Raw genomic sequence first — 12,744 nt, forward strand, 5'->3', positions numbered from 1 at the left:
TTTTTAAAAGGATTGTTAATGTTGGAATAATTGTTTGCAGCAGAGGTAACTCCAAGAATGAAACAGTGCCAAAAGGTTGATGTACTGAACTGCTGCAAACGAACTACCGTTTCATTCAGTCCCTACGTCGGGGTGAAAATAGTTATTGATGTTTTGCAGCGATCGCAAAGACAAATTGTGAGTGGCATTTGTAGAGGAGATCTAAAGGCCATTATGATATGACGGATGGAGCAGCTGAGATTTCACTGGAGAAGCAGAGAAAAAGAAAAAGCTGTGTCTCAAATTTTACTCCGATCAAACATGGAGGGGGAAAAATGTTGTGGCAGACGTCTCTGACATCCAGGCTCTGGCTATCAACAGCACCATCTTATTTAAACTCTTCACTGTACAGTAGTCCCTCGCTACTTCGCGGTTCGACTTACGCGGATTCGCTCTTTTGCAGTTTTTCAACTATTGTCAACTTTAATATTATTCACGTGATTCGGATGGTACAGAATAAAAAGTTAATATAAAAAATATATATTTCAGACAGGCGCCACCATGTTGTAGTTTTCTTTCAATAAGCCTATACTGTATTGCCAGTCCAAAAGAACTACATTACCCAGAAACCAACAGTGCTTCCAGCCGCTGCTTTCTGCCGAAAAGAAATGGAGTGAAAGTTTTAATCTGATCCAGACCTGACTAAAAGTTTGGTCTGTATTCATGGTGACTTCGGCGCTCAGTGGCTGCAGAGAGATGATCAGAACTGGACCAGAACCAGACCAGAACTACTTCCAGCCTCATCGGTCAATCTGAGTGCTGCTTGTCGGCCCAGGGAGCCTCTCCAGTGGGGAGGCGCTGCTTGGAGGTCCGGTGTCTTCTCTGGAGCTCACCCGGACATTTTTCATCCAGATTCCTCTGGATTATTTGAGCTCGATCTGGACCATTGTCTGGTTTTGTGCTGGCTCTCCGAAGGTCCGGCTCTCTCCAAAAGCGTCTGGTGCTCAACGGCTGCAGAGAGCCGACAGAACCCGACCAGAACCGGACCAAGGCTGAGGAGTACAGTACCTATATGAAATTTTGCAGTAGCTGCTGTACAGTACATATAAGTATGTTGTTAAAATGTTATAGGTTTAAGAGTTTAGAACATTGCAAGAGTGTGGGAAGGGTTTATAAAGCCTTAAATTATGTATAAATACATAAAATGAATATAGCATTTCTACTTTGCGGTTTTTCACTTATGTTGTCCGGAACGTAACCCCCGTGATAATCGAGGGACTACTGTAGGTGCAATCCCTCGTTTTTTCTTCTCCAAACTCTTCCTCATTGCGCATGCATGCAAGCTCACACACACACACTCGCGCATGGAAGTTTAGAGGGACAGCAGTGGGGGATACAGTACCTTGCGTGCTGACTGGGTTGGTGGTGGGTGTGGGGGTAGTAGTGGGAGCATCTAGATAAAAAGAGTGAAAAAAATAAAGAACATGTATAAGAAAAGACAAGAGTAAAGAAAAAGACAAAGTGAGAAGCTGCACTATATATATATAAAAAAAAACATGCACACGTTGAATCTACTGTGAGAGTTCAAGGCGTGTTAGTAGCTGAGGCTGGACTTAATGATGGATTTACTTTTTTTTAAAGGTTCTGATGTAAAAACAAATGTCAGCACAGGATCTTTAAAATGAAACGTCAACAGAATGTCTACAGTTGTTTTCAAATAAATTACGTTTTTTTTTCCTCTTGCAAATATCTTATGAAATGATACAAATGAAATAAAAAGTGTAGTTTAAACATATGCTGTGTTTCCTTTTATGATTTCAGGTACATCTGATTGAAAGGCATAAAAATGCTGATCAAAATAGCTTTTTCTTTCTAAAATTCGCAAAACAGGTGATTTTGGCACCAAGGGCAACGTGAAGGCCTATTGAAATGCAAATGTTTGCTTTTTTAGTCTTCTTATTTCAAATGAATTGCTTTTTTGGGGAGCCTCGAAATGCATGAAATCTGACATGCAGATTAGGAGGGATAAAAAGTTCTGTATTTTAAGGGATTTAGAAAGTAGTGAAGACGAACGACTCTAAACTGCAGCTTTGCTTTCTAGATTGCAATTTTGTTTTGTACAAAACTCTATTAAACAAGTTTTGACGTTGAAAAAACTCACATAATTGTTGATTTTGCTTCTATTAATAATACATTAGCTGAAATGAAAGAATATTAACTCTGTATTTTTACACATGCTTCTATTTTTAGGACAATGTATCCAGTTAGTGGCCAAAAAAAACAAACAAACCCACAAACCAGGCAATGAAAAGTGCATTTTTTGTTGCAAAAGTTTAACAAATATGGATATGCAGTTTTGCTGTCCATATTCTTTTAAGCAACAAGCCCTCTGCAGAAGGTTAGCACACCAGTAAAGTCCAATAACAAGAACAATTTCAGGCAGGACACAAGATCAGAACAAAGGTAGGCGTTCTGAGATTTCTGTCTCTGGGAATGCATGTCTGTGTTTCAGTTTAAAGAATAAGAGTGATAACAGGAAACACTCATTCTGCTTTAATGTTAATGTTGCAACTGATATTTGTTTTATTAGCCAATTAAAGAAAATATGCAACAACAGTGCTGTAATGTAAAAACCAACAATAGCATGGTAACAAACAGCCACAGCAAGTTACGTTTTATCACCCTGGTATCATTTAGTTTACAATACTTGTTAACATTTACTCTTTCTGCACATGAAGTCAAAAGGCCTCTGAAATGTCACTATTTTCATTACTTATTGTTTTTCAGGTGTTTGGTATTGAGCCAAACAATAAAAGTGAACATCATATGCAGTCTTATGGAAATTTTGAGGATAAAATGGTTTATCCTGTGGAAACGAAGCAGCCTGACGCCACAGAAAAGCTTGTGGTCCACCCAGGAGAATGAGTCAATTTCCACGTGTTTCCTGAAAGTGCATAAATTAATTCTAAAGCAAGTTTAAGAGACTAGTAGTCAAATAAGTGCTCTACTTTCTTTTTATTGGCTCAGATTTAAGTCATATCTGGTTCTATTTCTGTCACTTAACCATAAAACTTTGTGTATTCTACCAGTGGTAGGACTTAGCAGTAATTATATTTAAGGATTCAGTACCAAACCATTAGAACAATTTATTCAGGCCAAATTTTAACTTTGCTATATTTCTTTGAAATTCACGTCATCTCTCTTATTTACTTATATTTGGCTTACTACATGTACACGTAAGTAAGTGAGTAGGTAAACTTTCTTTATATAGCACATTTCATTTCATAGATAAAATCACAAAGTGCTTTGCAGAAATACAGCTACAGGATTAAAAATAAAAAAACAGGAAGAATAGCTGATAAAAACCATAAATAAAACATTTAACTAAAAGCTTGTCTGAATAAAAATGTCTTAAGCTGCTTTTTAAAGGAATCAATGGAGGCGGCCACACGAAGAGACAGGGGCAGGGCATTCCACAGCCTGGGGGCTACGGGCTGAAAGGATAGGTCACCCCGAGTTTTAAACCGAGTGACAAGACGTGATTGATCGACGCAGCTTCAACTGGAACAAGATGAAGACGTGATACAGATTAAGTGACAGTCGTCTTAGCTGTTAGCAGTTTAGTGTTCGATTCCTCAATTTATTTATTCTTTTACCGGTTTAGTGGTTTAGCGTTGGCGAAGCAAATTTTTTCATTTGCAGAATATGTGTTAGCAAAAGTAACTTTATGGTTAACTATGCCCACCACAGGTCCACACATTCAAACAAAAACACTGACAATACTGCGCTTCATGGCTTTTTTCATCATTTTGATACCGTGCACACTTTCTTCTTAACCATTTCAGCTCACCATTAAAATTAAACAGCAACAGGGTTGAAATGAAGCAAGACTGAGTGTTGTTTTGAAGTCATAGTGAAGAAGAGTAAAATAAGCTGTTACAACACTGTTCTTGAAAAGCCCTGGATCTCCAGTCCACATGTGTCCACCATACACTGTGTACTTACAAGTTTCAACCTCTGTATTTTTTTTATTTCCCCACCAAAAACTTCACACTTACAAGTAGGGGCCAAAATTAAACCTTTTTTCAAACTAAGGGCCAGTTTCAGAATCTACATTAACTTGTTAGATACCCAACATCTTTTCTTGGTTGCAGGTTCCTCAAGGAGTTTGACTGGTCTCATTTGACGTTATCTGTTGCACTTTTGACATGTTAATCAAAGATTACTGAAAAATTCAAGTGAAAAAAGTATTTTACGTTTAAAATGTCATCTTGGGGGCCAGATGAGATGTCAACAAGGGCCACATTTGGCCCTGGGCCTTGAGTTTGACACATGTGGACTAACAGATGAAGGGTATTTCCAATTCCCTCTCTTCGCTCCGTGACGGTCGTGCTAACATGTGCTTGTCATAGCGTTCTGTGTTTACGATCAGAGCTTTGTGAATGTTTGTATCTATGCACAAGATTAGGTTCTGAAGAACTGGACCAATAAAGCACATATCTCATTCATAATCCAACATAAAAAAAAATATAAAAAAATAATAATTTTAATTTTTTTACCTTGTGAAGTTAATGTGCTACACATTTTTTAATAGTTTGCAATTAGTAGTTTAACATCTGTCATAATAATATCATAATATCTGACGTTGATGGAAAAAACGATCGCTACATTCCACAAAGCCAGACTACTGTAATAATTAAATAACTTTATTTTCCTGCTGCATCGCAGCAGAGCCCACAGCAGCCTCTTATTGGGCCTGTCACTAACTCCCAACAAAATAACCAAAATTACAAAATGAAGGGCAATGCAGGTATGCAACAGTACTAAGGAGAGCTGAAAGCTCTGCTCATCAGGGGAATATTTGCCGGGCTCTGGCACAGGGGGAAGATCGCCCGACCCCTTGCTGTGGGAGAACTGCAGCAAGGGAAATTGGCTGGCTGTTTCCATGCCTTTACTGTCTGCACTCCATCAAAAGACAGCAGTGGGGGATCACACACTCCCAAGCTAATGATAAAACATCAAGGACAGCATAATGTTGCCGCTGGGGATGGAGTGTATAGCAGAGGAGGTGTTGATGGTGGTAGGGGGTATCAGGAGCAGATTCTCGCCTGACAGCATTTGAAGATGGGGGTGGGCTTGATTTTTTATTTTTTTTCCCTATGACCGAAGGCAGTGTGATAGCTGAAATGTCAGAATCTGGAAGAGGGAAATTGGCCATTCAGGGATGAGAGTTTTCACAAAAGCAGGGATAGGATGTGGCACGAATAATATCCAGACGAACACAAATTCTCCATGGGCAATTTCCAGGCTGGATGACTCAGGGCAAGGCGTTATGAGCGCTGAAATATGAGTGTGTTTTGGAAAAGCCTTATTTTCAGGTAGCATTTGTATCAGTGAGCAATTTGATATGAGAGAATTTGACCATAAAGTGAAACAATGTAAGAGAAATTGGTTATACACGCCTGCTTAAAGCTGGCCACCATGACAGCAAGGAGGACGTTTCTGCTTGTTTTTGTTTTGCCCACTTATTTCTTAAGTTAAGCTTTTTGGAAGTGAGATTCTGCGGCAAGGTTATGAACAATTATTATCTTACCTGGCTAGCCTGAGCAGGGTCAAAACCAATGTGGATTACTGGCATCTTAAAACATCTTCAATTTTAAATGTTTTGTAGTGCTGCATGTAAATATTGCCATGTAATGCAAGTGTTGCAGTTTTGTTTACATAGAGCTCTATAGTTGTTTGCAAGCACAAAGTTCAAACAAAGCTAGCTGTATCACTTTTGTGACAGCCTGATGCATTGGCTGCAGGAAAATCATAATACTTTTTGCCAAAATAGCCATGCAATACATAACTGGTGGCAATGTTGAAGTTTATAAAACAGCATTTGGAAAAACTTCAATGACTCAAATGAGACTCGAGCTGTTTTTGGACAGAAACGATATACAGGAGCTACTTCGCTGTTCGACTTTTACAGACTTGCTCTTTTGCGTTTTTTCAAAATAAAGGCTCGCACAGACTCGAGCGGACCTCAGTCCATGTGGAAACTGTGCGCACTGACCGCAGAGCGTTGAGACTTTATACTTGAACATTCACCCTGAGCGACTGCAGCCCAACTCCGCAGACAAGGGATGTTTACCTTCGGGACAAATTGAGTTCGCCGATTGGTCATTTGATGACACGCCTACTGGAGTGATTGACTGGTCACAAAAAAATAAGAAAACGAGCTGGTGGTAGCCCAGCTGCAGCGGTGTTCTGTGTTTATATGTTGTTAATAAAAAGTAAAAAAAAAAAAACAGGGAGCGCTGGCCCTGCAGCCCACATATCAGAGCGGCCCACGAGGAAATCTCCAGGCCCTCCTGCAGCCACACTGGACCTGATTTTAATTTGCTTGTGACAAATTCCTTAATTTTTCACAATTTCAGTCATGGTGTCAATGGACGAGGAAGAATAGATCACTTGCCTCTTGGGGGAAAAAAGAAAAGAAAAGGCCATTAAACCAGACCACGGATGAAGAAGGGACATTTAATACATTGGTGTCGCAACCAAAACAGTCCGTCGCCGGGTAGTTTATTGTGCGACACCGAGTATGCAGTCGTAAAAATTTAGCTTTGCACGGACATGCCCTGCGGGTGTCCGCTTCGAGTCAAATCCGGTACGTGTGGACCTCCGCGGACTGAAGCACGCCCGAGTGTGCTGGAGCCTTAAGAGTGGACATGACACACAATTGGCTGATGGATGAGCCACACGAGCGGCGTTTGTTTATTTAAAATAAATTATTAAAAATGATTTAGCACCTGTGAACAGCCCACATGTGCAGGGAGAAGCTCCCTCTGCAGCGTGTCATGATCTCCTCCCTGCCACCTGCGGCTCTCTGCCATGCACACACATTTCTCCTTCGTGCTGCAGCAGCTTCGTGAAGGGTTAACCCTTTGCTGTCCAGATGCACCGATCAACATTTGTCTTCCAACTTAAAATTCAAAGTATTGTCACATCGTAATATCATCATAATCACAAAATATAAAAGTGTTCCAAGTTATTTTTAATTATTTTAGAACTTCTATGTTCAGTTGTTACAGTGTAATTGATCAAGAAGTACATTTCTGCTCCGTGCTGCGTGAATGGTTAACCTTTGCTGTCCTGCTGCACTTTTCTACAATTTAATTTTAAATACTGTAATATTTTAAATAAACAATCCATCACAGAAGGTGGGAGATTGTGAGTGAAACTTGAACTGCTGTATCACTACTTCACGGTTTTTCACTTATCGCGGGGGGCGTGGTCCCCTAAACTCCATGATAAATGAGGGACTACTGTACTCTGACCTTGCACGGCTTGGACTATTTGGTAATTTTTTAGTCTGCTTAGAAATAAACTCGGCCATTTAAAGAGTTATCTACAACAGGTATGACATCACGCATTCAAAAGCTTTCTGCACAACCCCACTTTAACAGACTGGGACTTCAGAAAATACTTTATCGCATAAGATTTTATAGTGGTGTTCTTAAAAAAATATATATATATTGTAAGAAATTATGCAGATGATACAATTTATCTAATGAAGTCTTTTGGCTGGAAAAACTAATCTGCCTCTGGGGTGTTGACAATCGCTCCACGTTTTATTGCAGCGCGATTCACGAGGATATAATTTCCCAACAGCCTTTTAAAAGAACAAGGAGAGCCGTAAGTCCTGTCTGCTCACGTTGTGTCAAAACCTTGACAAACCCCAAATGTCCAGTGTTTCTGTTGCCCACTGAGGATTTATAGGTCAAAAAGTCAATTGTGAACTGAAGAGTGGAAGTAAAAGGAGCGGCGGTGTGTGAGTTATGGCATCGGGCTACCACCGAGACAGAAAAGGCTTAACCCTGGCCACTTCTCCTCTCGCACTGCACACACCGGCCAGGGGGCACAATTTAAAGGCCGTTGCAGACAGACCCTCGTAGAGAACAGCGTGAGAAGCCTCTTTCTCAGCCCTTCGACCGACCACATACAATACTCTCTGTTCAAAGGGACTTGATTTGATGTGGATGTACATCAGCCTCCCACCTGTCCAGGCTGTCGCACAGTGAAAGGTCATTAGTCTTTTAGAAATAGGACGAGCCTGAAGGAGCAGCAGAAGGTAGAGGCAGAAGAGTGAGGAGAAAATTGATGCGCAATTCACCCCGTCTCCTATCAATAACCCACACAAGCAAACATTTGCAACATTTGCAAGGAACAAAACATCTCGTTAGAATAAAACTACATGTTACATGTTTGTATTTGAACAAAAAGATTTTGCTTGACAGTTGTGTGATGGCTTCAAATGGAGTCTGTAAACTGCAAAACAAAACGGTAAAAAAGGGTAATTTTGCCGAAAAGTCTGGCTAATTCAGCAGGAACGAGAAGAAGTGCTCTGGTCTTGGGCTGCAAAGAAAAGCAACAAACAAACTGCACAAGGCTATCATGCTAAGACCAATCAATGTTGCAGGAAGACACTAATTAAGCTACTGTAGCATGCATGATTAGTCTGGGACAACAAATCCTCATACGGACCGCAACATGATTTTGTCTGGCATTGAATCCACCAGAAAAGAGGGAGTGGGAGTCACAGCAATAATTATATGCAGCTTGAGCACCCTTTTTTTTTTAACCAATCTCCTGTGTCTCATTACAGGGAGCTGAGGTCATAGATCTTCCAAAGCTCATGCACTACAGAAATTCTGTTTAATGGAAATTGGTCAAATCTGTGGATACAAAGTTACTAATTGAAGGGGTCATGGCCAAAAGCACAGGCATTGAAAATATAGATCCTCTAGGTTTTATTCTGTGCCAGAGAACATTTGCTTCCCATTGCTTTTATTCATTTAAATGAGTGTTATGGGTAGAGCATGAATCATACGATACTTGAATTTAACAGCAGTAGACACACATTATACATGAGTTTCCAAATGCCTACAGGCAGTTCAGTGAGAATGTCTGGGCTATTAGAATACTATAATACTACTCTATAAATCTGTGTAGATGAATAAAAATATCCTGCTTTCCCTGCTTGTTCAGAAGCAGAGATTTACCAGAGGACAGCGCACCGTGCCCAGGAGTTTCACGACAATCTCTCGTCAGCTATTAGAAATTTAGTGGTGATAGCTTGATAATCTGCCTTGAGTGAGCCATTTGGCAGCATATGTTGTCCTTTTGTTTGGGAGAAATCCTCATGGGCCCGTTGGGAACAAGCAGATGTCATCACTTGCCTGGCAGAGCACGATGATGAATAACCATGGAGTTATCAGACTCACAGAAAACCTATGTCACAGTGACAAAGCTGCGTGTTTTGGCTGCTTTTTACGACCGTCTGCTTCCTTTCTGGTTTTGCGGTGTCGGTGTACAAATGTTTGGGTAATGCGCAGATCTCATCAGCCTAATTGGTTTCATTAGCTGTACAGTTTAAATGAGATAGGAGCATTTAAAATGTGTGGAAAGGTTAGGAACAGTTCATATCTTAGCTTAGTGAGGATAGCTCTTTGAATAATGTGAGTTTGGAGTGAGAGAAATTTGTTCTGAGCAAATGACTGAGCTAACGGCTATAAGCAGAGCTAAGACCAAAGTTGCTGCAGTCTACATCAAAAATATCACATGTGAACACTATTTTTTGACATTTTCTGCCTTTTGACATTGCATTTCATGAATTTTTTGAAGCATCAATAGTTGCAGTAGCAGCTAGCTGTACCGCCTCCTCCTCCAAAACTCCCAGTAGTTTGGAGTAGATTTGGACAGCGGTACAAATGTTTATAAAGTGGTTTTTCCCTGACCCACTAACAAACGTCTTCAGACTGAAGATGTTTTGAGACCACAGTCCACTTTGGTACTGGCTTTGCCTGGATTAGCATTAGCTTGTTAATTTGTTTAGAATTCAACTATATCACCCCAAACTGAAGTTGTTCAAAGAGCTATATACCATACCATACCAATTTATTTATATAGCACTTAAAACAGCAACAAGGCCAACCAAAGTGCTGTACAAAAGAACACAAACATGCACAGCGGACAGGAAAACATAAAATAGAATATATAAAACAGGTAAGATAGTAATTGTTCATAACCTTGTCACAGAACCCTATATCCAAAGATTTGAACTAACCTTTAAAGTGTAACTCACAGCGCTGCTCATCATGTTTCTGCTTATTCTGCCTTTTGCTATTTTTATGTTTTATATAAAAACTCCACACCTTATGTTAAAGCCATACAGGTTATCAAAATCAGTAAAATAATTATTTTAATCAAATAACCTTTGAGAGCAGCCGAATAGTGGATGATGAGAAAATCTGTCATTTTAAAATTAACCTTCGGCTGGAAACTAATTTTTTCAGGCAACTGAAAAGATTTTGGCAAGGACAGACTAAAACACCGGTCATAAAAGTTCATGCTCAATAATTCAGGTAAAAATCCAGCAATGTTCAGTCAGGTCATCTGGATGGTTTCTTTTTTTTTTTTTTGCTGAGATGTTTTGTCCTTCAGCCAAAGGACTTCATCGATCTGAGGAGCTACAAACAAACTGAGTCCCACAAACAGTTTGTTGGTGAAAAGAGTCTGCTGTTTGTGGGACTCAGTTTGTTTGTGGCTCCTCGAACTGATGAAGTCCTTTGGCTGAAGGACAAAACATCTCAGCAAAAAAAAAAAAAAAGAAACCGTCCAGATGACGTGACTAAAACACCAGTCTTTTCACAACTCTTTGTAGCTTGGAGGTTTAGTGTGCTCCTGCTCTGTTTAGACTTTCCAAAAACCTCGTGAATTTTCTTCCTGTAAGTTTGTGCCACCAATAACCAGCCAAACAAAAACTATTCAGGAGGCAGTAATTTAATTTTTAGATGTTTAAGGTGTAAAAACAAATCAGTCCCACGTTCATTCTACAAATACGAAGCATAAAGAGCTGCATTAGCCCACAGCACTCACCGTTTTTACTCTTTAATACTTGACAGGGGTTTTGCCTGAAACCTTGTCCCACTAATAAAATCCTTTTCACTGCTTGCCACACAATTGGTGAGATTTTGTTGACGTGAAACCCATTACGAAAACATTTTAGCTCCCAGATGCACATTTTCAGCAGCTGCCGTACACACAGACCCCCGAGCCGGACAAATAAATGTTATGGTGGTGGTTTCTGACACACAGTTTATGGCTGTCAGCATGACCTAAACATGCTGACCGAGTAATAATTAAAACAGTTTCATCTCGCTGCAGCCTGCAATTGGCTTTCGCACAAAAGCCGCAGAAAGCTCATTTTAAGCTTTTAGCATGCCGCTTTGAACGTCAGCTTCTCTCATATGATGCCACTGGTTTGGGCATGTTAGGTTTAAATGTGCGTGTTGGTGTCTAAACTGAAACCAGACACAAGAATCTGCATCAACACGTAATGACAGGGTTCATGCTATAGAATAAACATCTGTTTTAAACTGTTTTGTTCACTTTGAGTAAAGATCTGGGAAGATGGAGGTCATTTGAAATATGTTGTTATATACCTGGATGACTGAGAAAACAAACTTTGTGTTTTTGAAACCATTAGTGAAAAGGCCAGACTTCAGGGGTATCTGAGGCAGGCTTGAAACACAAGAGTCAGGGTGGCTTCTGGGTAATACCAGATGGCTAGGCCTCAGACTGACGAAGCCTCTTGGATGAGGGGCGAAACGTTTCTTTTTAACAAAAAAAACGAAGTCCAGATGACATGATTCAACCTTTTTTGTTGTTATATACCTGGATGACTGAGAAAACAAACTTTGTGTCATTTGAAATGTTTTGTGCAACTTTAATGCTAAATATATAACCAGAACCTACTGTATGTACTGATTCATCTGAATTCAATTCAATTCAGTTTATCTATATATCGTCAAGTCACAACAGAAGTCATCTTAGGGCACTGAGCAGAAACATTCAAACATATATAAAATGTAAGTTAATAACGTTATTTATCTGAGGAGCAGACTGCTTTGAATTTAACTTCATCACAGACTCATCCTGAGCAAGCATGAAGGCGACAGTGGAAAGGAAAAACTCCCTCATGAGGAAGAAAGATTTTCCTCCCATTCTGCTTTTGGAAACTCTAGGAACCACAAGTAAACCTGCAGACTGAGAGCGAAGTGCTCTGTTAGGAAAATATGGAATAATAAGATCTCAAGTATAAGATGGAGCTAGGGAGTTGATAGCTTTGTAGGTTAGAAGTAAGGATTTGGTCAAAATATTACTTTCTTATCTAACAAGGTTGAGTCAGGTCCTCTGGACGGGTTCTTCTTATTGAAATGTTTCATCTTTTATCCAAAAGACTGTCAGTCTGAGGAGTTGCAACAAACTCTGCTATAAAACAGCACCTTCTCATAGTGGATCAAGCTAGATGGTAACATCTAGAACAAGTTGCTCACATGATAAAGGAGGACCATCAGTCTAATGACCTTGTTCCTCAGACAGAAAAATTCTTTTAGATAAAAGACAAAATATTTGAACAAGAAGAATCCGTCCAGAGGACCTGACTCAACCTTGTTAGATTTATCTAGCTGAATTATTGAGCATGCATCAGGATACTTTCTTATCTGTACTGTGAGTTTTTACTCTTAAGTCTGCAATTAGAGAAACAGAATGTGTGGAATTTATTTATTCTACTGTGACTTTGGGATATTAGGATGATTCAGATATGTTAAATGTGTATGTATAAATGAATTAGGTAATAAATAATCTAGTTAATCTAAATTTTAAGACATATTAATAATAACAATAATGGAGAAATTGTTGTTGAAATCAGGTCTC

At 39.6% G+C, this 12,744-nt stretch overlaps 1 protein-coding gene across 1 annotated transcript in view; it reads right to left on the minus strand.

Moving 5' to 3' along the window:
* The window catches only part of cadm1b (cell adhesion molecule 1b), a 94,526-nt gene that overhangs the window by 26,149 nt on the left and 55,633 nt on the right, over positions 1-12,744 (minus strand). Inside the window, exon 8 of the mRNA XM_037678231.1 lies at positions 1,382-1,432. Coding sequence (XP_037534159.1) covers positions 1,382-1,432 — 51 coding nt within the window. The remainder of the gene's footprint in view (positions 1-1,381; positions 1,433-12,744) is intronic.

The sequence above is a fragment of the Nematolebias whitei genome, chromosome 6 (assembly GCF_014905685.2).
Source record: "Nematolebias whitei isolate Nwh7 chromosome 6, NemWhi1, whole genome shotgun sequence".
Taxonomy (NCBI): Eukaryota; Metazoa; Chordata; class Actinopteri; order Cyprinodontiformes; family Rivulidae; genus Nematolebias; species Nematolebias whitei.